The sequence below is a fragment of the Rhipicephalus sanguineus genome, chromosome 11 (genome assembly GCF_013339695.2).
Source record: "Rhipicephalus sanguineus isolate Rsan-2018 chromosome 11, BIME_Rsan_1.4, whole genome shotgun sequence".
NCBI lineage: Eukaryota > Metazoa > Arthropoda > Arachnida > Ixodida > Ixodidae > Rhipicephalus > Rhipicephalus sanguineus.
This window is the reverse complement of record NC_051186.1, coordinates 34523693-34550996: the sequence shown is the minus strand read 5'-3', so window position 1 is coordinate 34550996 and position 27304 is coordinate 34523693. Positions and strand designations below refer to the sequence as shown.

The following is a 27304-nucleotide window of genomic DNA, read 5'->3' as shown; positions in this document are numbered from 1 at the left end:
TTAGGCGCAAGCTGAGAATTATTTCTGCTCGCGTGTGTAATAAGGTCTGTTCGGGAATCTCATGAGACGTATCACAATATCAACACCCCCCCCCCCCGTTCGTCACCCACAAAATTTCACTACATTTTTTTCTTCAAATGATCACCGCACTCTCGGAAATAGCTGTAGCGACATTTGTCTGCTAGTTCAGCTGAATGAAAAAAAAATAGTTACAGTTCTAAACATAAAGTTTGCCTAACGTACACTAAAATTATTATGCATAGTGGAGCCGAAGCAGTCCAACTGAGCGATTTAATAGCGTTATTATGAAATCAAAGTGACTGAAGCCACCATGTTACGCGCGTTCAAATTGGTGGTTCAATTGAGAGGGATTGTGCTGCCCATTGCAAGATGACCCGGAAAGTTTATTGGGATGACTTACACAGAGACGAACGATTGTGCTATTGTGTTGTAATAAGAAGTCGTCGAGCAAAAGTGTTCATGGAGCCAATGTTTCGAAAATTAAGGCGACTTGGCTACGGCAGGAATTCTGTTACTTAATGCTTTCTTCACTTGTTGAACTCAAGAACCGTATTCATACTCTGTTGACAAACTACCACGGCAACATCAATAACCACTTTTGTGGCTCTATCCTGTCCGAACCTTTTGAATTTTGTTTGCCTTTTTTTCTTGAGGAGCCAGACATCACTTACCTTTCTAAGTGTAGAACGTTACTCTCCTTCTCCTACTCCTTTTCGCACACCATTTAATGAGGATGATAGCGAGCAAGACGTACTGTCGCGAGCAATAGGAGCTGGAACACCGAATTTATGTTTTTTCGAAGACTATTTGTAATGTACTGATATGAATGTGACGTATTCAACTGTAAGAGATACCTTTCCGTGTGTTATGAACACTTTTGCGCGTGTCAAAGTGTTAGACCGCTGTGACCTTTAAAAGGTAACGTCAGTGTTTCAGCTAATAGGGATCATGAGCATAAATAAGACTTTGCTGAGGTCAGCGATTTTTGTCCTGATGAACAGTCCCTTTGCCGAAACGTCGCATATTCGTTCTTTCTTCGACGACTTCTCATCCTTTCAATCCTCCATCCTTCCCCAGTCCTCTTCCTTGTGTGGATATCTTTTGATAAGGAACATAACATTGTCTATGAGGGATCATGCTCGCATTGGAAATTGTTCGTGCACAAGAGGATCACTTTCTTGAGACGATAGGAGGCTGGTATTCGCTGCAATAATAGCGCTCCTCGCAATAATAGCGCTCCATCAAGCCTTAATTGTATTGGTGAGAAATAAATTGCATTATTATTATTATTATTATTATTATTATTATAATTATTATTATTATTATTATTATTATTATTATTATTATTATTATTATTATTATTATTATTATTAGTCTGGCTGTAAAAGTGACGTCTCGAACTACCGCCCTATTTCCCTTCTTTGTGCCGCATCCAAAATCTTTGAGCTTGCTCTTCACAAAATATTGTCTTTTGATGTAAAAAATTCATTGATTGTGAATCAGCATGGGTTTCTCGCTGGCCGCTCAACTGTCACTAATCTTGCCAGTTTCATGATGCAAGTCTCCACGCCTCTTTCGCAGAGAGGACAGGTTGACGCTATTTACTGTGACCTTAGCAAAGCTTTTGATGTTGTCAGCCATTCGCTGCTTGTGGATAAACTTGCACACTTTGATGTTGATTCTTCAATTGTGAATCTCCTCCATAGCTATCTTCTTGATAGATTATGTTACGTTGCCGTTAATGGCCAAACGTCCTCTTTGTATAAAGCTACTAGTGGGGTTCCTCAAGGGTCGGTACTGGGCCCACTCCTCTTTTTAATTTATGTTAATGATGTTTCTTCTCTCATTCGGAATTCTTCTTTCCTTTTGTATGCCGATGACATAAAGATATTTAAGGAAATTCATTCAGTTATCGATTGTCGCTTGCTGCAATCTGATTTGTGTTCTTTTTCTGAATGGTGCAAGAGCAATAACCTCTCCCTAAATATTTCAAAAACCAAGGTAATGAGTTTCACTCGAAAAACATCTAGTGTGCCATTTTTATATTCTGTCAATTCTGTGTCGTTGTGTAAGGTATGTGAGATCAATGATCTAGGTGTTCTTTTTGATAGCACCTTACACTTTTCTGCTCACGCTAAGCGTGTTGCTTTGCGGGGTCTTCGCACCCTAGGCTGTGTTTGCAGAATGTCTAGAGAATTCCGTTCTCCTGTGCCCTTCCGAAAATTGTACACCGCGCTATGTCTTCCTCAACTAGAGTATGCATCTGTGATCTGGAATGGCATTCCTAATTCCAGCAGCAACGCCATTGAGCGAGTCCAGAAAAAATTCCTAAGCATTTACAACCATCGTTTCGCTAGAAATGACTCTGGATCTCGTTCTAACGCTGCTGGATTATTATCATTGCCATCACTTTGCTGCCGACGAAATCGCGCTGATCTGTTATTTCTTTACAAGCTTGTGCATGGTATCATATCCTGCCCTGTACTGCTCAACTGTCTTAATTTCCGAATTCCACGTAAGCTGACCAGAGAGAATAGACCTTTTCATCTAACCGCCTGCCTCTGTGAACATTCGACCATTGGCAGGATACAACGTCTTTACAATGCTTACTTTATGGAGCTCGATGTTTTTCACAGCTCCCAGTCGTTGTTCTGCTCCGAGCTTTGCACTGTACTTACATAGCCTTGTACACTGTTGATATTTTTTTTTCTGCCTGCGCATAGTTGTATATGTGCAATTTTGTAACGTTTTTTATCCCTGATATTTTATTATGAATGTTTCCTTTGTTTTTTTTGTTTTTTTGTGTGCGCCAGTACAAAGACCTTACGGTTGTTCCTGGGCACATTAAATAAACGTTTGATTGATTGATTGATTGATAATTATTAACTTGCGTTGCTACCTCCCAAATGATGCCCCCCACTCAACGATTGGGTTCATGCCTGCGAGATTTGATGAATTTCAAGTGCCAAAGCCTAAATAATATTTAGGCGTTAATATAATGCTTCCTATTTCATATTCTTCACCCTTCCAACCACGTCGGGTACTAGAGAAAAAAATAGGGGAGTAAACCTAATTCATTACCTTCCATAAATAGCTTTAACATCTATTCGAGGTGATTACCATGGAAGCACAACAGTACTATGCGTGCATAATGTGCGAACGAAAGTAAGTGTTTGACTTGTACTAACAACATTTCTTACATTTTCTTTCAGATTTTTTAAAATGGAAAAATTTTGAATGTCATCCGTTTCACATTGCATCAAGATATTATCAGCGTATACCTTCATTGTGACAAATCCTAAAGAATTTAGGGACAAAGCAGGAACTGTACGTGAAGCCAACTGATGTTATTGCTTGCTGAAAAGATTTTATCAGTCCTCAATTTAAGGAAACTTCTTTCTAAACATCTGTGTAGGTAATAAACTTATTATATTATCCTCACATTTTTTTCACTCATGGGAATTTTCTACCGACTGGTTATTAAGGTAAGTGTTTAGTGTACAAGATTTTACATTCGCCACGAAAACAGCAGCGTCTCGTCCGAACATCATTTCCTGACTAAATCTTCAGTATTTTAGCGAGCATTTGTCCCGCCAGGTATACAGGGCTTTTCCCGTAACGAGCAAACGTTATATGGGCTATACCAAGACAACTGTTCCAATTTGTTTGTGAAACGTACATACTGAATGGTGATTTTTTTTCGGCGTTTAAAGAAAGCCCGCGAAATATGATATGAAACCACGTGGCTGCACCCATGCGCTACCGTATCGCAGCGCTATCAACCATGCTTCGAGCGAAAGGACCATTCACAAATGGCACTTCAACACATATAAATGCATTAGCAAAAACTTACAGACTCTACAGCTACCTTGCTTCTCCAAAAAGAAAGCATAGATATGAGGTAGGAAAAAGGCGCATACCAGAAGATAGGCTTTCTGCATGCCGGTCACTGCATACTTAGAATTATAGGAAGAAACGGGAGCAATGAGGGCTACGATTTGCAAAAAAAAAAAAAAACATATTGAAGACCCAAGCTAAGAAAGTATTGCAAAATGGCTAAATATTAATACGGTGAACATATTGCACAATAACAAGGGAAATGAGAAGGAGTTCGCGAATTCGTACAAGACTTTTGGGGTGTGTGCAACATTAAGTATATCTAGGTCAATTGCTAATAGAGGGGCCTATTTACGAAAAGTAAATTCCCAGAAGAATGAGGATGGGCTGAACCACATATGGCAGGTACTCCCAAATTATGCCAGGCAATCTCGCGCTGTCTCAAAAGCGAAAAGTACTCAATGATTGCGAGCTGCCAGTTCTGAAATATGGGGCTGCCAATATGGGGCTGCCAGTTCTGAAATATAAGGACCGCGCAGCGTGCCATGGAACGGAAACCTATAGGCGTAACATTAAGAGATCGGAACTCAGCAGAACGCGTCAGAGAAGAAACACGAGTAGCCGATACTCCTGTTGACATTAAGCGAAATGAATGTACCTGGGTAGCCACGTAATGCGTTGGAGTGGAATGGGATGGGAAGCGCAGTCGGGGACGGTAGCGAGTTAGACGGAGTGACGGAATTAGGAATATCGTCACTTCTTAGTGGCCTTTAAAATTTTCCGTTGCAATGAAGGTTACGTTATCCTTAAAGGGGTAGTGGCAGCAACATTTTCAGTTGCCGTTTCTTTTTCCCGCGCCAAATGAAAGGCCAAGCTCTCAAGAACCAAGAAAATGTACTTATACGCGTGAGTGCACCCTGAAAGCGTAATCACAGTATGTTTAAAAAAATGTTGCAGTAGCTTAGCTCGGCTATGCCAGGATAACGTAGCGTTAGCAAAGGTTCCGCTAATTATTCTTAGCTTTCCTGATTGTCTAGGATTAGCTTGATTATCATGCTTGCTGCTACTCCAATGACACACACACACTGTATACGTATTATGTAGCACATATATATTTATTTTGCCAGGCAACTACTTCGGGATCCGATGAGTTAAGCTTCTCCGCTCTTCTGCGCCGTTGAGAAGCATTTGCGCTCTCCTTCTCCATGGCTATACCACACTGGCAAACGCCAGTCAGATGCGCTATCATGCGGCACCAGCGCAGTGTCAGACGGCGACTGCACAGCGAAGGCGAATAGCTGGGCGCGCGCCGGCACCAATACGTCTGCCAAGGCTACGACGTCACTCCTCTCGAAAGCGCAGACCGGCGGCGGAGTGCGCGGGAGTTGCCGGCTCCGGTGCGTGGCATCACTGATCCTCGCGCATGCGCAGCACGGCTCCTGAGGATCCACGCGAAACTGGCTCGGCTAGGCCAGTGTAGCTAACGCTACAAAAGCGAGTTTCGATTCCTACTGTACCCTGACGTCACAACATGGCATGAGCTTCTCGTCACGTGCTCGCGCAAGGTATCGCAAAGTTTCCACGGCCGCTCCGCCCAGTGGCCGCGTTGGTGACGTACAAGCGGCCATTTTAGATGTTTTAGTACCTTACGTCGTCAAAACTAGCCAGAATGTTGCGTGAAGTCACCAGAATTAGTGGTGTAGCCTGACGTCACGGTAGTGTCGATGTCGGTAGGTGCGCCACAGAAAAATTGATTTTAATATCAAAATAAAATATCTTATTGGTATTTGCTGAGCTTCAAGCTTGCTCGGAGGCGTCTCTCTATGCAAGATATTTGAATGGCAGCGTAAGCTCACCTTCGGAAAATAGTGTCAATACCCCCTTGAAGTTTTCTCGCGTTTCTTGATTTTCATCCAAGTTTGAGCCCCGTATGTTAGCATAGTCAAAAAGAAATCATTGTGCACTTTCAGTTTTAAAGACAGCGATAAGGTGCTTGTCAATATTTGAGAATGCCACCAGTATTCGCTCCAGCCCAACCTTACTCATCGGTGAATTTCCATGTCATGAGTAGGCTCTTGTGTTAGTAATTCCCCTAAGGATGCAGTACTTGTACGGATTCCAGGGTCCGGTTGTCAGTCGTGAAAGAATCTAGTTGTCTTTTAAGTTTGTGTATTCAGCTGCGCTTTAATATTTCCCTTTAACAAAGCGTAGGTTGCTGAGATACTCTCTGCTACTCTTTTATTTTTTCCCATTACCCTCGTTTGAATATTTCTAAGCATTCAATGAGAAATCTTCGATTCATCGTATCTCTTTGCCTGATGCCGTCCTCGATTGCGATTCTCTAGCTTTTCTTGTGGGCCAAGAATAATTTAATAATCTTAAAGTCACTAATGTAGGAGATAAAACAACGGTAACGTTCAATGACAACACTTGAACACATTTTAAATCTGGGGGGATCAAGATGGTCCGTTCTTACGGCATGTCAGCTTCGGAATAATTTGGACATTAGCGCAATTCTCTAGATGTTCCTCAATAAGAACAGAAGAGTGTCGTTCGGTACGCTCCAAGTCAAAAGCAGTAAAGGGATGTATGGTTCATCGCTTTGGGCACTAATGGAGCTGGCACAACGGTTAATTTATTGGACAATTTATTAGATAATTTATTGAAATACCAACAGTGCCTCATTTGTTGCAAAACAGTCCTGCGGAAGGGTTATGAAATGAAAAACTGACAACCACCAGTCGGTAGCCACAAGCTACTATGAAATTTATATGAATTTATCCGAAGCAAAGCTTGTTAACTGACAAAAAATTCATCCCTGACGGGGGACCAACGGGGCGGTTGCTCTAGCAATTGGGAGTTAGCAGAAAGCGTAAGCTCCGTTACTCCAATGCCGGGCGAACTCGCCTTAAAGTGTATGGTAGTCAATAGGATAAGATAAAGCTTGCAATGACACTTGCGTTTTCTGCCCAAACCCACGTAGTTGTACGCAGCCGTTCTTATTGGTGCAAAAAACGCGTCATTGATCGCAGTCTGTATTTTGTATTTGAAGAAAGCACAATATACCTTGCGCAGTTAGAATCGCACTCAAAGAATAACCCATACTGCGTTTTAGAAAACAATGACTTCGACTTTTTATATAAAGCGAATTTTCGAAATAGCTGTACTAGCATATCCATACTTTTAGGAATATCTGCTAAGAAGACTAGTGGAGAGCACGAAACTGAATTGAGTCAGCATCGACGTATAAAGCAAGAAACGAAATTATGAGACTATCTACAGTCGCCGCCATAGTCATCATCGTCGCACTTGTCGCCAACGAAATCGGATTTGCTTTTAAAATTAGTGAGTATACTGCACTAAATTCCTATTTTGCAGTTTTCTTAATAGAAGTAATTAGGATGCACGACCATTACTTCTTTGCAGTTTTACAGCCATGACAAACTACGCCCTCGCGTAGAAGTTGTATAACGTGGAAATCACGTAAGTGGTTTCCACGTTATCACTCGCGCTCGCGCTCATCTGCGCGAATAATATCGCCCTACAATAAATGCCTAGTAACCCGAGTACGTAATTTCTGCAGTTGCAGGGACTCAAAGGCGTTGTTTGTGTTTAGGAGAGGGCTGCGGGACGCAAATTTGGGGCTGGGAAGTGCTACGCTCCGAGTTAACGAAGCTAGTAGGAGGCAGGCGTCCCGTATCTCGGAGGCGGCATTTTCACTAGATGGAACGAGAGATGCAGGATGGCACAGCAGAGATGGTTAAATACAGAACATGGGGAACACTATCTCGAAGACATGGAGTTCGCCGAAAGACTATATATAACGTGTCTAAAAACTTGATTTAACCACTTTTGGTATAGCGCCTTCGAAGCAGCGTCAAGCTACAGAAACAGCCTGAAGAAATGCTCCTTGCCACTGATCTCACCCCGCACAGCACAAAATGGCAAATTTGCATCATCCTGTCATAAAATACAAACTTAGGTTGGAAGCGGAGATGGTTGGAATGCGATACATGTAGTTAGGCAGATTCTTCACGAGTAACTCCTCGGACAAAACATGCTTCATGGGCATCTTTGAGGATGAATGTAAAGTGATTACTCATATCATCTGCAGTAGGGTGTAAATTCTTTGGGGCTCTAAATATTGGGGCGCATAACAGCACTTCTCGTGCAAGAGTATCAATTGCGCCATTTCTATCGGTTCCAACGTTGCAGAGGATAATCCGGAATTCCATGCTGAATCCTGTTTCTGAGATATTTTAGGCAGTGGCTGAGGTTGCCAGGGGAATTGCTCTCGGTGAAGTTCACGGTGTAAATAATGCAACGCTGAATTTGACTCCGAGAGCATGACGTCACATTGTGCAGGATTGAGCCATAGCTTTCGCAGCACGCCTTCACTGCAGAACAATGTTTCTGGCGTACTTTATGAGTTCAAAGCCAGAAGAATCGCTATCCACTGCATCTTATTTAATACGAATCTTGTGTAAGAAGCAGTAATAAAACACGAGAATATGGCCGAGTCAATTTTTTAATATTTATTTTTAACAAGAATGAATGCACTGAAGTGCGCACCATAGACTGCATGCCCAAGAGAGACGATATAATAAAGTAAACGACACTCCAGCGTTTCTTGAACAAGAATACATTCGCAGCGCCCAAGTGAGACTGCCGTGAACAATAGACTCAAAATTTGTTCTGCTGCGTGCGGCCGGAAAACTGTAATTTTGCATATAATTTATGGCTTGCTCATTCCTTTCAATATCAACGGGTTATTCGGTAGATTTTGGGATGCGCTACGAGCATATGATGCTAAGTTTTCTGTTGTTCATTGCCGGTGTGTTCCCTGATTTTAAATATGTTATTTTTTCTCTGTTGAAATTAGTAGCCGGAGTGTCTTAAGAGCGCCAACATCTCCTAAATAATTCTTAATAGAAAATAACAGACATGCGCTCTAAAAGCACGAATATGTACTTCAGATTTGCACATAAGTTTCGGTACCGCAGTGCTGGCATGTCACTTCTGCGTGAGGAACATCATCGCCTTTTTTGGCAACATACGTGGGAATGCGTTTTGGTGAAAGCTTATTAAGCTTGCTCACTGCAGTCCTAGCTTTCTTAAAGGAGCACTGACATCAAATGTACGCATTTCAAGATTGTTGCATCCATGAGTAGTTATGTACCCGCTAGTAGCGATTCGCGACCGAAAATGCAACTGAGGGACGAATAACTATCTGTTTTATTGATTTATATCACCGCTATCTGGCATGATTCAAAACGGCCGGCAAGCCCACCATTTTTTACCGCTGGCAGCGCTTCCTCGCGGTCAACTTCAGACCACGCTCCAGTTGACCACTTGTCCACAGAAAGGAGTGACGTAAAGATCAGCTGCTAAGCTAACATTTCATCTGCTTGGCGCGCACGTTCAGTCATACCTTGTCAACAGCATCGCCATCGTCGCCGTCGAAAGTATCGACTGGTGTTGAAGAAGACATTCTGGAACTTGGAATCAGCGCGATACGCGACGTCGCGAATCATTTTCGCTTCGACCCTTTGCAAAACGGCGATTCAAAAATGGACGCCTTTCCAAGCAGCAACGAGGAGGTGACCGGGGACGCACGCTTGGGCCATACTCGCTTGTGCGTCTCAATTAGCTCTATTAGAGAATTTTAACGTGCACGGCATTCCGGTACACGCAGAGGGGTCTATGGAATATCGGTATAGCGAATGCACACCAGAGGAGAAATAGAATACAATAGGTTTCTACAATACCAATTCTGTGATTGCCAGGTTCTTTGCGCCGCCAGATGGCCCCAGCTATCCGGCCTCTCACGGTTACGGCTGCAGTAACCCGGTATTACGCTAGCGCAAGGAAGTCCACGGACGAACTAACATTCACTATTAACGCTACATGCGTGTTACTTGTTAGCGATGTTATTTATCTATAGCCTACTCCACTTTGATAGCTTGTGGTTTTGTTGGCGTGTACTGTACGTGTAATGAAACGACACATTCATTCCGTTTTTTTCGTGCTTCCAACAACACAATTTTAACTGCAGTTCACAACGGTTCCCCGACATGCTGACTGTCGAACACACGTCGAACCATGCTTTTTTTTTTCGCCTGTCTTTTGTTGGCGGTTTGCGTCTTGTAATTTCATGAAATAATTCAGAGCGGCGCGACGAAGATCAAGCATGAAGAATGAGAGAGCTTCCAGGCGTCGGCGCCACGATAAAAACACTCGGTTCGTCGACGTCATCGCTACTAGCTCATCGTCACTCAGGTTGGTATGCGCCACACTGAACGCGTCGCAGTAGTGTCGATGTCGCAGGGAGCTAAAAGCCCCTTTGAGCTTTCGTACGCTCTTTGGCCTCGAAATAAAATAACTTCCAGGTGACGGACGCCATTCAAATTTGGTCAAGAATACTAATGCACACCGAGCAATCTAACGGAGGACACATCTCGAGCTTGAAATTTTATGTCACTGCCCCTTTAAGAGGACAACGCAGATCATGTTTGACCGTCCTTGGCCTATCAATATGTTCACTGCCGGACGAAAGCCTCTCGCAAGTATTGACTATCTGCCCCGTCCTGCGGGAGCGGATTCCATTTTATCTCATCATACTGCTTAATTGCATAACCCCACCTAACTCTTCGCCGTCCTCGGCTGCGTAACCCATCTCTTAGTATGCGCTGCTTTGCTCTAAAGAACCACTTATCACCCCTTTATTGGTAAAAATGAGTTAATTTGCATGAAGGAGAGATTATCTTGTTCTCAATAAAGATAGATTTTGTTCATAAATGTTCATTCTTTCATAACCTAGTCGTGCTTCAATCGCAACTACCATGACTCTCTTCTTTGACGTAGGTTTCAATTATTTGTGAACGGCTTTTCGTCATTAAATTTGTGAAGCTATGTGAAGCCCTCATTTAACATTTATCTGATCAAGTTCTTCATTGTGTTCAGATGAAGCGTGCGCAGAAAATCAATGTCGCGAATTTTCTGAGAGATAAAAAGTCAAGCAAGCGAGCGCTCTGCAAAAAATATGATAAGAATGATTGCGTGATCTTGCAAAACCAGCTGTCCGCCTGATTGATGACGGAATATGTGAAAATCTAACGTATTTATTAACGGCCAACACATGGTTATTTCATTGCTCCAGCGACAATGACGGTGAGTGAACCACGTCAACATAATACCTTTTTTCAGAAAGATTACGGATACGGAGGGGCCCAAGACGTCCTCCGAAACCGAGTGAGTAAAGTTAACGTATTCTGAAACAGTTATCGCTATAACGTAGTGTTGTTCTATCAACGATTCTGTGAGAACACTGTACGTTTTCCCGGTGGGTTATTATTAAATTAACAGTTATGTTCGCGCTATTCTGCGTTATAACTAATGATGAGATTATAGTTTATGTTTAACTTGCTTTCAGCAAGTTCAACCGCAATTTCTGTTTAACTCGGAAGGGAACAAGATTTCTTTAGAGCACTCAGTAAAATCTTAAAATTCCTTGTACACATTCACCCACATTCGTATTTTGTCATATATTGCTTTCGGGCAATGAACGTCTACTGAAGGTCTTGAATGCAAGCCAATGGATGTTTTGCTACTGTATCAAACGAGACGGATGGCCGTGGCAGAGTTGATGTTTATTGCTTGCGCACAGGAAGTGCTCGTTTGCATTGCCAGACTGGCTGGCGTACATGGCTGGTCCTAGCGTTAACCTATAGATCTTTTCTTACCCTATAGATCTTAACCTATAGATCTTTTCTTTAAGATTACAAGCTTACTACACAGCAAGTCATTCATGAGATGCAAGACGAGACACGTTAATTCTGGTAGACCAATCGGTGGGGAGGTCTTCTGATTCTCCATGACCGCCGCGGGGATGTAGTATAGCGGTGTTCTATATCAGTCTGTGCTGAACCTCTTGGAGCCTGCAGAGCTGGCTGCTTGCCAGTTTGTTGGCTGGACGACGTTCTAGGCTCATCTGCCCCCGACACTCTCGCTGGCCTAGGAGGTGCGGAAGGAAAGCATTCTACGTCAGCCCTTTCTCCCACTATTGGCGATGATGCTGGAGGCGCTTCTGTCTGGGGGGCGCACATAGTTCCCTTGCTGCTGCTGTTGATCTTGCGGTCACTAAGGGAAGGTCAACGCTTATGAATGCAGATTTTGCTTCGGTTGCTCCCTGCAGTCCTGAATGGCGCCCCACACCTTCGGTGCTAAGTCATAATAATAATAATATCTGGGGTTTAACGTCCCAAAACCACGATAAGATTATGAGAGACGCCGTAGTGGAGGGCTCCGGAAATGTCGACCATCTGGTGTTCTTTAACGTGCACCTAAATCTAAGTACACGGGCCTCTACCATTTCGCCTCCATCGAAATGCGACCGCCGCGGCCGGGATCGAACCCGCGACCTGCGGGTCAGCAGCCGAGCACCGTAACCGCTATACCACCGCGGCGGACCTTCGGTGCTAAGTCCTGTAGGATGAAGCTGCTGTGGTGCTGAGTTGCAAGAATATTTTGTTTTCCGTAAATCTTGGCGGTTCCTTCTGAAATCACTCCAGTCATCCGTTAGCACTCTGTACGATCTGGGGGCCACAAGGTCTGAAACCTTGGCATTCGTGCCCCACTTGTTTCCAGACTAAATAAGAACAGTGTCACCAGGGTGGAGCGGCGCGAGCTGCTGTCCTGTGCTCATATTGTGCTTGGGTTTTCAAGGGTGTGATAGCTGCCGAGGTGAATCCAAGCAGAGGTCTGGGAGTGGCGTTTTGCCGTTGCGACCTATGGGATACTGGGATGGTGAGACACCATCTTCCAGTGGAGCTGCACGGTAGTTGAGGAGGCCCAGCCAAAACTCTTCCTTTGATGACCCTGCCTTCTTGAGGAGCCTCTTGATGATTTGTACCTCTTTTTCCGCGAGTCCATTACATTTCGGATAATAGGGGCTAGTGATGATGTGCTCAAAGTTAAACATCACTGTAAAGTTTTAAAATTCCTTGGCTGGTGAACTGGCGACCGCCATCAATGCAGAGCTCATGACACCAAGTATCAAACGAGACCAACACGTACAGTGGCCATGGAAGAACTGATGTTTATTGCTTGCGCAACGGAAGTGCTCGAGCGCGTTGCCAGACTGGCTGGCGTACATGGATGGTCTTAGCGGCTACCTATACAGCTACATTGCCTTCATTATTCATGAAATCCCCGCTGTATCCTCAATATGCCAATATCGTATCATACTGAGTGCATTCGGGGCGTTGGGGAAGGTTATTGTGTCCTCATTTTAACTCGTGAAGCAGCGCACGGAGACACGGCACAAAAGGAAGAAACGATTCGATAGGACAACCACTGCGGCTGTCCTGTCGAATCGTTTCTTCCTTTTGTGTCGTGTCCCCGTGCGTTGCTTCACAATGTACTGACCCTATACGTCGGCAGAAAATGTGGAGCTCACTCAGACTTACTCATGAAATATACTTTGCCTCTAGAGCTCACTCGGACTCAGACTCACCAAAGTTTTCCTCAACCGGACTCACTCGGACTTAGACTCACTAAAATTTTTCTCAACCGGACTCACTCAGACTCAATCTCACCAAACTAAATTTCACTCGGACTCACTCAGACTCGGACTCACGGCTCGATCTGGGTCTGAGTGTATCTGAGTGAGTCGACTCACTAGAGAGTTTGTCGACCTATGAATGTCACTAACTCACCCAACATTCAACTTTACTGATTCTTGAAACACGCTTGGAAGTAATAAGAAGTAAGAAAAGTAATAAGCAATGAGTAGTAAGTCAAAAAACGCGGATTATAAGTGGATTTGATGCTCTCGTGTTTTGGAAACGTAATTAGCACCGAAAAAAAATGAGCGTATAGTTCATGGTATAAAGTATACACATGTGACAAGGGACTGCAACTAAGACCTCGGAAGCTCGACCGTTCACATCGATTCGAAGAGAAATAGAAGGTTGAAGTTGAGTATCCCTCATTATTAAACTGGGAGTCAGAGGCCTAGGGAGATCATCGGATGGTAGACAGCCAATAACATGCATGCTGGGAGAGTACGAGATTTCTTTTCAGCTCGTTAGGGGAATGGTCTATGTTGTAATAACCATTCAGAAAAGGTAGCACTGTCACTACGTGAAACTGATTATACACTGATGTGGTTGTTATTATTAAGCAAAGATATTCTTACTAAAATATGGCTAAAGAAAGGGAGGTATCAAGCTAACTTGCTCATCATAGATCTGCAATTGTCCGTATACGCTATGTTTTAGAAAAATTTCAGTGTCGATCAATTACCAGAAGCACTTTTCTAATTTGCATGCATTCATTTCCTTCTTGAAATTTTCTTGTGGTAAAAACCTAAACCTGTTGATGAGCATGAAAGTTTGTGGTTTATATCTCATATTGGAAACCTCTAGTGTTGCGAAAATATGGTCGTATTAGCAAAAAAAAAAAAACGCGAAAAATAAGCAGTGGGAGGACAGGCCCGAGCCTTTTACTTGAGCTCAGCTTCTTTTCCTTCTTGATATGCTTTCAGTATGCACATTTTTGCTCAGAAAAACCACTCTACTTTATTGTAGCACAAAAAATTTACTCATTGTTTTGATATATACAGGTCGTACCCGTCACTCTCAGCATACACACCAACATAGCGCGTCATCAACACATGGAAAAAATACGGGTGAGTAGATTTTTTTGCTATAGATGACGCTTGAGTTGGCCTGTCGCAGTTACACCATATCCTGTGGAGAAAAAACTGTTTATATTAGGACTTGCGAATCGTATTAAACGAAAAGATGCGTTTATTGTACCAAGGGTTTTGGAATCACCTTGGTTTCTTCTTCGGGATGAATGACGATATAGATGGCGGCGTGCAAAGTTTAAACGTGTCTCTACTGTTTGGGCAGTTCTGCCTGAAACATGGATATAAGCAAACGACAGGTTTTATTTGGAACAGGTTAATTTGATTTTTTTTGTCTTGGGTGTGTCAGGACTCTAATAATAGTGTGCGATGCGAGCCACACAGATTAAACAACGAAAACAACTGTTATTATTGTCATGGTAAATATAAAACTATAAGAATAACCTAAACCTCTCTAGGAAAACCTGTTGTCGGTTGGTATTCATGGTACGGTGGGCAAGAGGTGAAGGAGAACAGGCGAAGAAAAAACTGTCAACCCTCTCCGACATGATTTACCAAGCCTGCCATTTTCGCGTGTCTTCGCGTGTCACGGATGCAAGGTAAGGTCCAGGCTTTTGCCTTGACTTGCGGCTCCTGACTTTTGGCTTAACACCCTCTTCGCATTCCCTTTTCCCTCTGCCCACACTACCCCCTTCGATCGGGTATGAGATATCTCAAGTTGCACGCCGCCATCTTCGTCATGACTCTTTACCTGAGAAATAATCCGAGTTCGTTCGTAAAGATATGGAACAAAAACTGGAGGGGACCCTAATCCATGACTTCGTTGCCTGGTAGTGGCGCTCACATGTTGGCATTCGCTTGCCTTCCTGTATTCCTTGGGTTAACTTCGTGCTTAGTCGCGCTTCCTAAGCGGACCTCAGAGGCCACGCGTGTTTGAGATCTACTCTGCCAGCTGCCGTAACGATCCCACCTGCTCAAAAGAAAACCGTCCACTCTTTCGATGAACTCATTCAATCAAATTTCATTAATTATCTTGACAGTCAACTGGCCATTATCCTAATAAATCTTGTGCTCCGACATCATATGTTTCCAATGTTACTCTTAACCGAAACCAGAACCATACATTTCGTACCAGTTTTATTTTTAGAATACCTTTTCTGAATATTCGAAAAACCGGAAGTAGGTGCTCGACCGGAAGAGCTTGGAAGAGAAACAAGAGTGTACTACGCGGCGCTCGTGCCACTAATAGTCCACCTTTCGTTGGAGCCATTCGAATGCCCTAAATAGTCTATATAGTTAGCCAGCAAATTTCCTTCTAAAACATATTAAGCGCTAGCAGACGAGGACGAAAGAGAGAGACGACACCACAATAGTGTATTGTGGTGTTGTCTCTGTCTTGCGTCCTTGCCTCCAAGCGCTGAATATATTTCCGAATTCCGTTTACCAACACGTAAAAAACTGACAATGCTAAAAATTGTCTGCATGCGCGGCTTACTGTCCGAACAGTTTTCAGATTTTTAGTTTCACGAGTGTCCACTAACAATGATATGTAGTGACACGTAATGAATCGAGAAAAAGCATTGGATATGTTTGGGCCATGCTTGGTTGAAAAATCAGAACGAGTGATGCCAACAAAAATTCGGCATATCCCACGCGCTTGCGGGAATCGGTTTCACGAGAAGCAGTCAAAGAGTACTTCTATGCTGTACTTTATGGCTTTGAGCCAAGCGTTACGAGGTGGATCTACGTCTTTTTGTAAGTGTAGTAGCTATGTGCACATCGTGGGCTTACCATGCATGTCGACAACACCGGCGTTTAAAGGATAACTTATGGTGCGACGTAACGCCAGCCCTCACGTTAGAGTACATACGTCAGTATTATCGAAACTAATTGCACTTTCTGGTGCAATAATGTGAATATCACACGTAACTTTCGTTAATATATTCCACCGGGGTCAAGCATTGCTTCAATATAGCTTGCTAAACCATAGGAATACAAATGTAATGTTTATTAGACTGCTATAAAAGCGGAGCCAAGACTGGAACCACAGACGTTCATCTGATATGACGCCTGTATCGTAGGAGTACATATGTAGTGTTGATTGCTTTCTTGTAAGATTAGACCACAAACACAGTTGACGTTGCCCCGACATTACGCCTGCATAGGAAGTTTTTCCAAACCAGTTAAAAGACCTGGCGTGGCTCTGTGGTAGAATACCTGAATGCCACGCAGAATGCTTGGCTTCGATTCCTGCTGGTATCCTAATTCTTATTCCTTCCATTCGTCGGGTCATCGCTGCCGATGTCGGTTTTTCTTAACGCTCTCGCATTTATATTACCAGTGTCTGTTCTCGCCGTTCCTGGGTAGGTATAAACTGTGAATCTCCTGTGGCACACACCCGCTTATCACATGCGGGTATGTGCACACATGTCTGGAGGAAAGGTTTGACGACGTACGCAACAGGATTTTCACGTTATTCATATCATGACACGACAGTCATATTTGTCAAATCCTCTTATCCTGCCATGCCGATTTTGGCCTACACCACGTTAAGGAGGCGATCATCAGAGCACCAGACGTAGGCGGCTAGATAGATAGATAGATACGTAGATAGAAACGCTCGAAGTGCCAAAGCTCCGCTAAGAAATGCTTCGTGTTTCGAAAAAAAAAAAAACAGCCCTGATGCCGCATGCGGCACCTTAGCGCCGTGAGGAATAACTGCATTGCAGCAGTATTTACGAAATGTCTCCCTTTTGTGCTTGAAAGCAGATACAAAAAGATGTGCGCATGATATTCGCTTCTTTCGCGGTATCGTGGAACCAATATGTCAGATATTCCACAATATTTTGGCAAAACATTATAAATAATTATCGTGGGGTGACTCCCGCACATTGAGACGCATTGCAAATACGCATACGAACCTTTCCGACAGTGAAACTGATATACACGCTGAAAAGAAGAAAAATGACAAGGAGAAGGAATTTGGAAGTGTCTATATGACGCAACATTAATGACGTATTGACGTAACAATAACTACTATATGACTCAACGTTAACACTCGCCGTCATGGCTACGAGCGGCGCTAACTAACGCTGCCAAGTTTCATGCGCATAAATACCCGATAATGTGGACGAGAGGACGGCCGTCACCGGAACTCAATTGGTAAAAGCACCGGGCACGTAATCCAAAGGTCGCAGGTTTGGTCCCTGCCGGCGACAAAATGTCTTTTCGTCGACTTTACTTCACACCTACTTCTCAATTACTGCAGTACACTTAAAACAGTGCAATTAACGTCCCCTACACCTTCCTCGCCTTCTTTAGTTCCTCATTTTTGTTAATATTATGCCAAAGAAAGAAATGAGCCTTTAAAATTCCCTTCCTATATGACGTAACGACAAACACACACACACACACACACACACACACACACACACACACACACACACACACACACACACACACACACACACACACACACACACACACACACACACACACACACACACACACACACACACACACACGCACGCACGCACGCACGCACACACACACACACACACACACACACACACACACACACATACACACACACACACACAACACACACACACACACACACACACACACACAGAGGGAGAGAGAGAGATACACTGAAATGTTTGATGTAATCTGTAACGTTACCTTTATGCTAAATTACTGAGCCGCATTTCGTTACTGTATTTTCATGTGGTGCGGAAATATCTCTGCTGTTAACCATGAAAACAAGTGAACATGATGTGTATTATAAATACTTTAGGGCATCACAAACCCGGGAAGCCTCCATCGAATGTAGCACACGGGGGGGCTGAGACGCACGTGGGTGAGTACATCTGTATTTATTCAGTACGCTTGAGCTCTCTCTATATGATGCCACTGCCTTGATTCTTATATAATTTAAAGTTACAATTGCGAAGCCCCCAGGGCTATGCTGGCCGTGGCTGCCACTCCTGTGGCCTTACCTTGCCGAGCAGTTCACAGGTTGCAGAGAACTAAGATTAAGAATTGCCTTATATGTAGCAGCATGAGTTAATACGCACACCTTTACACGCACAGGCGGGCGAATTTATTTCGCTGCGAGAACCACGGCTCAAATGTAAGAGACAAAGAATAATATATAGAGCAGTGTGTTTGCTGGTTGGTGGATAGTAGATGAAGAATGAAACAGCGCTTAAGACGGGACGAGATGAAGGCACGGACACTGCGCTCAGTGCCCCAAACGAGTAAGCGCCTTCTGTGTTGATGTTTAGGACTTGTTTTACTCATTGCCCCATGACCTTGTGTACGATGAAGTTAGCCAGTGCACTGAGCGTTTTGGGGGCACGAAACTTGAGAATTAGTGTGGAATTCATATTGGCAGGTTTCTGGAGCAACTTCACTTTTACCTACACTCGACGTTTGTACTTCACAAGGACACCGTCCACACCCAGCGTGAAGGAGTCTGCACTGGCTCAAGCTTAGCTCCGGTACTTAGTGACATTTTCCCTGCATGGCATGACAGAAGTCTCATGGCTAACCTTCACCAGACAAGCACAGTTAAGGTGCACCGCTTCGTTGACGACTATTTAGTTTTTTACCGCATTCATCAAACTAACCCTCGATAATCTGCTGGTGTCATATTTCACGTATTTCGGGATGAAATGAAGCATCTGGAATGGATGTCTGAGTTTACTTCTGACAACAACGTAAGATTCCTTGACCTCGGAATGCATACTAAGTTTGACCATATCTGGTGGCGGTACGAGCTTCGGTAAAAAAAAAAAAAAAGAAAGCTGATCCCTCTGTCATAGGAATTGGTATAACACGAAAGTGAAACGTATCCTCGCAGAAGTTGTTGATTGTTTAAAGTGCCTTGATATATGAGAGATTTTAAATGTCTATTGCGGTTTGGTAGATATCGTACCGCTTCAGGTGGACGCACCCTCGTTGACGCCTAGTGGCACATCTCCGTCCCGATGACTAACGCCCATGATCATGACTTAACCTTTCGCGCAAAGATGACATCAACAAGCGCGTAATAAGCAATGATACTCAATATAGACTCCTTCAAAGCGTCGTGAAAAGCGAAGAGAAGCGCGACCTGCGTTTTGTCTTCCCTCTAGCCTGGCCGCTAATTTCCACAGGGCGAGCAAAGAACGCGGTGCGACAGCCAGGCGAGCGTCGGAGAGCTATTTTTTTTTATATCGATCGATGCTATGAGCGAGGCTTGGGCTTAAGCCGCCACCTTGCGGTGTGTTAAAGCGTTGATGAAATTACTCTTCTATTGGAAACGTGCCGAATGGGACGGTCACAACAGCAGCGCGTCGCCGGCGCTAATCGCAGAGGCCACGCATTGATTCCTTTTACCGCGTCAAGGTCGAGATGTCGGAGTCCAGACGGCGACACCCCCCGCCCCCGCACACACGAACTAAGAGCACTGTGAGAGGAAAGTGCGAGATATAAAAGGCGCGTTCGTGTAGGCTCCTTCATGTGTCTGCGGGTAGCGCAGTGCGTTAAACGCCCGCCAGCCATCGTCGAATACAGAGAGGTCGCGGGTTCAACTCCTGTCAACGGAACTTCAAGAAACTCGCTAGCAGAAGCTGGCTGCGCCGGCGTTGTCTCTCGCGGGCGAGGGCGCGTTCTAGTTCCTTGCGAGCTGGCAGTTCAGCGTTCATCGCAGAAAGAGTGTTGCCATAGACAACGCGCGCCGTTCGCTCTCTCGCCACACGGCCAGCGCAGAGGTGGTGGCGCCCTCTCTTGCGCTCAAGCAAATGGACCGTCACGACAGCAGACGACGATGCACGCCGCGACAGCAAACGACAACGACGATGCACGCAGACACGCCGAGGTCCTAAGGTGCTTCGCCCCTAATAGATGTGAGAGTTGCGTTCTGCGAACGTGGCAAGCTTGCTGGGCTGTGCCGCAGGGCCGCAGGGCTGTGCCGCATGTGTTAAACACTCTAAGCGCTATGCTGAACTTGTACCAGCGATTGTGTACAAGATACCATTTACTTCTTGGTGCTCTTACATCGGCCAAACAGGCCGATGCATAAATGATTGGCTGAGGGAGCACACGTACTCTCTAAAAGGCTTGTTCCCAGCCATTTGGCTGACCATTGTAAAAATTGCGGATGTCAGCCAATTCTCGATAAGTGCGTGGTCGTTGGGTGCTATAACGAGCAGCGAGATAAGTCAAGCCTTCCACATTGAATAGCTTGGTGTTCCTTGTGTAAGCGTGCCTTCAATTTCCCTTCACTGCAGTGAAATTAGATATCTAGGAGATACTAGTGTGACAGTTTCTTGATAGTGTGCTTAGCTGATTGTCTTTGCTGTATGGCCTTTATCACATGCATGTGCCTTTCTGCTTATGTTTCGTTGTTCTCGCAGGTACCTGCTTCCTATATATTGCAGTTGTTTTGCAATAAGCCTGGGTTGTTAGTAAGCGCCCGTGTCCGTATCTTAATCTCGTCCCGTGTTAAGCGCTGTTTTATTCTTCATGAAATTATAATAATAATTGTTGTGGTTTAACGTCCCAAAACCACGATATGATTATGAGAGACGCCGTATGGAGGGCTCCGAAAATTTCGACCACCTGGGATTCTTTAACGTGCACCTAAATGTAAGTACACGGGCCTCTAGCATTTTCGCCTCTATCGAAAATGCGGCCGCCGCGGCCGGGATTCGATCCCGCGACATGCGGGTCAGCAGTCGAGTGCCTTGACCACTAGACCACCGTGGCGGATATTCTTCATCAAATATTTACACACTTCACAGCGCCGGTGTAGTGAGTTAATGTCTCTTAAATCGTTCTTGTTTCTGAAATAAATTGGCGCTGTGATTCTCACATTATATGTTGCCACAAGCCAGCTAGCAGCTCCTAATCATGTTTTCTTATACCACCTATTAGTTATACCTTGTTACATGCATCGCATTTTATTTGGTAAAATAACAAAGCAGCTGCAATGCCACATCTGTTACCGTATCCCTGTGAGGGATAATTCCATTACCGCATTTACTATAGGGGCATCTCTTCTGTGTTTTCACCTCATCCCCAGGATTTCGGGACATGTAAATGTCGCTCCAGTCTCGGCGGCGGCTGGGCGCCCCGCCGTAACTGTATGGGACTCACACACACAAAAAAAATCATATCTCACAAACGAAATATGATATTGAAGACGACTCTCGGTTTCATATACTAGGGATTCGCTAGAACATTTTAGACGTAATTATTTCTAATCACGTGCCACAAAGTGTCTAGCTTCCCAGGTTTTTTGGAGATTTTACAACACAACCCATGAAAGCTGCCTCAATTTAGACCCATTTTGGCCTATTTCAGCTTGGATTGCAAAGCTCAGAGAAGAGGTTTCAAAAATGACTCCCGGTTTTAGACTGGCTGAGAAGCGCTCTTTTCCTTGACATGCTACTTTATTGTGTAGCTAAAGGTATCGTTTTTTTTCGGCCTTATTCTTGTTTTTTCAAAGCCCCACATCTGCTTCTACATTGTATCGGGGTGTGTCATAACAGCTTGCGGTGCTGGCAAGGCTTTTGAATACAATGCTCGGGAGCGTGTGCAGGAGAGCGAGACGAAGAGGGTGCTTCAATGCCAGAATGAGTCCGCCTCGCCACTGGTGTGGGCAGTGCGCACGCAGTTTTAGCTTTTGTAGTGGCATCTGGTGGCAGGTCCCTGAACTACGTCAATGTCCCCAATTCCTGGCCATGTCACCAAGAGATTACTCCAGCGTTTGTTGAGAAACATCGTAGCGCTAATACACCCAATTTTCATTAAGACTAACTACTGACGCCTCTGATAATGCGTAGACTTTGAAGTTGAGTTGTAATGTTTACCCAAAGGTCGTATACCGACAGGGCAGTGGCAGTGCTGGGATGAATCTGAGTAATCAAGCTTATTCATTTCGAATGACTGTGTTTATCCAGAATCAGTTAAATCACGTAGCCTTTCCAAGTTGCTCATTTGGATGACATGCACATCATATGTGTTTAGGGACTGGAGGCAAGGCGCCTGCAACAGGAACTCGGAGTGGCTCTACCGGTGAGTGTTCTGTCTAAGGTAAATTGTGTTGCTGCTCATGACAGCTTTAACAATGATGTGATAATGAAGTCATTCCAAATTGCCCATTTAGACAACACGTATTTCATGTACGTTTTCAGCGACTGGAGGCAATAAGCCACCTGCGGCCGGAAGTCACGCTGGCTCTACCGGTGAGTTTTATGTGTAGAGCGAATGGGGTGCAACTCATTATAGCTTCAACAATGATTTCGTAGTGAAGTCTTTCAGCAGGTTTCATTATTATCCAACAAATTGTGAGCGTAATTATACTCAGCCTTTCCTTCTTTCTCGTCGAGAGCGTAAATGTGGTTCTGTGCAATTCTGTGTGCATGTAGGCGTTAACTGCTGCCATTTCTCTAGGAAAATTTAGCGGCGCTCATTTTTTTAGTCCACTGGTAATAATACTAAAACAGGTAAAACGACTGCTACATCAATAACTCAGTCACTTTTTCAGTCGCTTTCATAATAAAATCAGTGAAATAAAATATTTCTAGAGTAAATATGAATTCGCATCAGGCATAAAAGCTAGGACAAAAAACTAGATAAAACGCGAATGTATACAAAGAAAAAATAGAACAATTAGAGAAAGCAGTAATATCACTTTAATGTTACGTGTCCTCATGGCAAGCAAGTTCTTCCTTGGTAAAGGGTATACACTGTGATTCGCCGTAGCTCAACTGACAGAGCATCGGATGCGTAATTCGAACGTTGCAGGTTCGGTCCCTGCCGACGGCAAGTTATCTTTTCGTTCACTTTAATTTCTTCGAAATTACGTCATAATTACCCCAAATAGCACCCCCTATACTTATTGTGTATAACAAAGAAAAAAGAGCCCTTCAAATTGCCCTTCTTATATTTATCCGGTAAGGGTATATATAACTTGTTTACTTATGAATTGAATCGTTATATTTTAGATACCCATGTCTCAGGGACGTCATCTAATGTGGATTTACCGACAAACGGTACGTATACTTTTGTATTTCTGATGAGGCTATGTAATCCAGACGAAGTACTTGTAATCTGGGAGCGATGTTTGTTTCAATAGCATTAACAAATTGTTGATGTTTTTCGCGTACGCTGCTGCTTTCTTTTATGTAAGGCCATGTAGCGAGATCACATACGTGACACTGTTTTGAGCCGCTATAAAATGTTCCCCGTGAATTGTCACGTTAACGTAAAGCTACAGATCGCGAGCCCATAAAAGCGTAACTACGCTGAGAATGACAGGGCGGCACATTGAGATATTCTCAAGCGCATACTCTTTTTGCACACCATTAGAAAGTGACAACCGATGGGGTCGATGACACCGCATAAACAACAGCACAGTTAAAATGCGATAATTTTTAAAAGCAGAAAATTAAAAAAACACAACTTGGCGGGAATTGCTCTTACATTGGCTAGTTGTATTGATGCCCAGAAGTGATCGGGCATTCACGTACTGAGCGAACAGTGCAGGCTTCAGGAGACAAAAAAAGACACGGGCACTGACCAACTTAGGTAGTCAGTGCCCATGTTTTCTTAAAATATGAATACCATCAGATATATTCGCAAACGATTAAATTCTCTGCGAATGGGAATCGCTGATACAAATTCGCCAAATTATTACTTACGGCCATGTTATTATTCCAAGTGTTTGCACACACTGAAGGACATCATTAGCCGGTAGATTAAATACGCGGCTATTTCTTGTTTATTTAGCCTTCAAGCCTGTGTCTTTCTGTCTTTTTTTGCTTTCATTCGTTAGGAAATATTGTACAAATGATTAAAATAAACTTGTATAAAGAAAAATGAAGAGGTGGAAAACATTGCAGTAAACTCCTGGAACAGAGGCGAAAATGCAAAAGACGGCACTCCTAAGAAAATGTTGGCGTTCGCCATCTGAATGCCGCATAGTGTGCAAGCAACCTTGACTCAATGATTCAGTTCAATCAACAGCAAATCGTAAAAATTTTAGAGGCGCATAAGAACAGCTGTGAGGTGGAAGCACGAAAACGTCACGTGCTAATTAAGACTAACTTTTCAGGCCCCGACTCCACGTTTATAGATACTTATCTATAAACGTTGGCCCAGACTGTCAGCCGCAACGAGGCAGCAACGTTACAACATACACATCGTCACACAATAAGTATAACATCGCGCGTTGAAGAATGCACGAGAAAAAAACAACGGCCTAAAGTTCACAAGTACAAGCGAGGCTATTAACGCCCCGTGTAATTTACATAATTGACAAAACTCAAATTAATTTTCTTCGTTCTGCGTACCTCATTGTTACGTCAGAGACGCCAAGATATATCATGCACAAACGTTTTTCGCTGCCTGTGTATTAACTTGACGTATGAGCGACGTCATCAACAGATTTTTAGTCGCTAATTACTGGCGTTTATAGAGAAAAAAATTCTCTTGAACTCGAAGAAGGCTATAAAGATGAAACTGCTGCAGGCAGAGTTTATTCGTTTACTGCCAAGCTCTTACCAACGCGAAGCGAAACTCAGTCAAAATGAGCACGTAATAGATGCATTTTGATGAGAACGCTAACAATAATATATCCAGAGCCATATTGCACAAAATTAGACAAACACGACATCAAATAATAATGTCGACGATTGCAGAAATCAGAAACTCACAGGGTCCCATATGAAGTCGCCTAAGACGACTGGAACACTAAAGCCATGTTTTGCTTCTCAGTCGATGTATTGATCCTAGCCCGCCACCCTCCAAAAGCTTTTTGCGCCTAACGTGGTTTTCCACTGCCTTCAGAATCGGAGGCAACTCACCTGCTTGCATAGCCTCCGTGACCAGCCCACCGTTGCCCGAGCTACGATGTCATTTAGGCGATATGTGACGTCACGATGACGTCATCACACGATGATGACTTTTAACACGAAAGTGTTTTATGGCGAGGTCCACCACGGCTCCACTGACGCATTTCCGTCACGGATATGACGTTGTAAAATATAAAGACTAACATATGGCAAAGAAAAAACTAGAAGAAAAAATTACGTCACCGGGAGTCGAACTTACGACCCCCCGATCCCCAGCGCGCAGCGCGAAATGACTCCGCCACAGACGGCACGTTCTCCGTCATACTAGCGGCGTGCTATTTATATCCACCATTTGGCGGTGGCGGTACTCAGAGATCGGCCTGTTTTCGTTATCACTGGCGAGATGGCGCGAAGGGCTCGAAGATTGCGCTTTGAAGGTCGTCGCCCCACGCGTTGAGATGAGCGTATGCCTCTACAGGGTGGGGTCGCTCCTGCGCGCGCGCTTATTTTGTACGTCTTGCGCTCTACCCCCAAGTTTGCGTTGAAGCTACAGAGAGCACGAAGGTGACTTCGTCCACTGCAGCGGCCGCTTTTGCGAAAGGAGCGCGCTGCTCACAGACAAATAAGTTACAACTGTGACAACTCGAGCCCTTCTTGTGTATACTTGTGCGTTCGTTTTTTGCGTCCTCCTTTGTATTTGGCCAGCGCGCTTTAACTGTCGAGCTGTGACAGTTGTGAGTTCGCGCTCATATTGTGTATGTTCGTTCCGTGCGTCCTTTCTGCTTGAGCAGCGCGTTGCAAGTTTGGAGCTGCTTGCCGTTCTTCGCGCGCCATTACAACTTGTTGCTAAAGCATTCATTCCTTCGCCCTCGGGGCGAAACAATCCACAACAAACGCTCAACTACGTCTGTGAAGACACGTTTCACTTTCGTGTTATACCGATTTTTATGACAGAGAGATGAGCCATGTTTTTTGCATCACTCGTGTGGACCCCACCGACGGGGGACGCCGACGCGGGACGCTGGTCAATTTTTGCGTTTGATGAGGAATCTAAGGCTTTCACCTTAATAACGTGAAAAGCTGATAGGCGTCACGCCACACATTAAAAGTGAGACACGGGAACAAACGTTGCACTGATTGGCTGATGGTATAGACAACTACATAATAGGTAGTAGTTACTTGCAGGTACCCTTAAAATTTTGCGACATTTTGACATGTGAAATGTAGTTTAGCGCTCTCAGAAACTCAGTCGATTGGTTGAAAAGATATCACGGTGTTTTAGGCAGGCTGTGTTCTCGCCTAGTTCTTTATTATAATGGCTTGTCGCATGGTAATACATTTCATGCGGCAGAATTAAGAAATCAATCAGAATGCCTTAGACGTTACCGAATCGCTGTGTGGGATCATTCCGCTGTCTCACGTACTAAAAAAATCTCTTTGTGTTCACCACTTGATCAACGACCTCTTACCGTAAAGCTGTTTGATAAACATTGCAGAACGCAAACGCGTTGTTTTCAATAACACTCATTATTGTGGCGTCTGATAACGCTACAACAATGAGTGCATGGAAGGATATATATAAACTTTCCAGTAGATACACATCCTTCCACCAAAGGTTATACTTTGGCAACGCCACCGAAATGACAGTGGTGGCGTTTAAGTGAATCTGCATAAGTTTTGTTTTTGCGTTAAACAAATTTTGTTACGCAGAAGCAGTTAAATCAGGTAACCTTGTAAGTCACGTATCTGGATTACATGTACTTTATATCTGTTTTTAGGGGGTGCAGCCCCGACTCCGCCGGAAGTGCATCGTGGTGAGTGCAATGCGTCATCCTTATACACAAGCGAATGATGTTTCAACTTATACCTACAACAATGATGTGATGGTCAAGCCTCTCAACAGGGAGGGTTATTGCCTTGCTTATAATGAGCGTAGTAGCACTCTGTCGGA

The 27304-nt window shown here is 44.1% G+C and overlaps 1 protein-coding gene across 1 annotated transcript in view; it reads left to right on the top strand.

The window, feature by feature from the left end:
• The first annotated feature begins 6993 nt into the window (after positions 1-6993).
• Positions 6994-27304, top strand: part of LOC119373399 (uncharacterized) — a 34762-nt gene continuing 14451 nt past the window's right edge. Inside the window, exons 1-8 of the mRNA XM_037643429.1 lie at positions 6994-7203; positions 11065-11109; positions 14483-14548; positions 18306-18368; positions 22526-22573; positions 22693-22743; positions 23506-23553; positions 27132-27167. Of these exons, the coding sequence (XP_037499357.1) occupies positions 7125-7203; positions 11065-11109; positions 14483-14548; positions 18306-18368; positions 22526-22573; positions 22693-22743; positions 23506-23553; positions 27132-27167 (436 nt within the window). The 5' untranslated portion in view covers positions 6994-7124. The remainder of the gene's footprint in view (positions 7204-11064; positions 11110-14482; positions 14549-18305; positions 18369-22525; positions 22574-22692; positions 22744-23505; positions 23554-27131; positions 27168-27304) is intronic.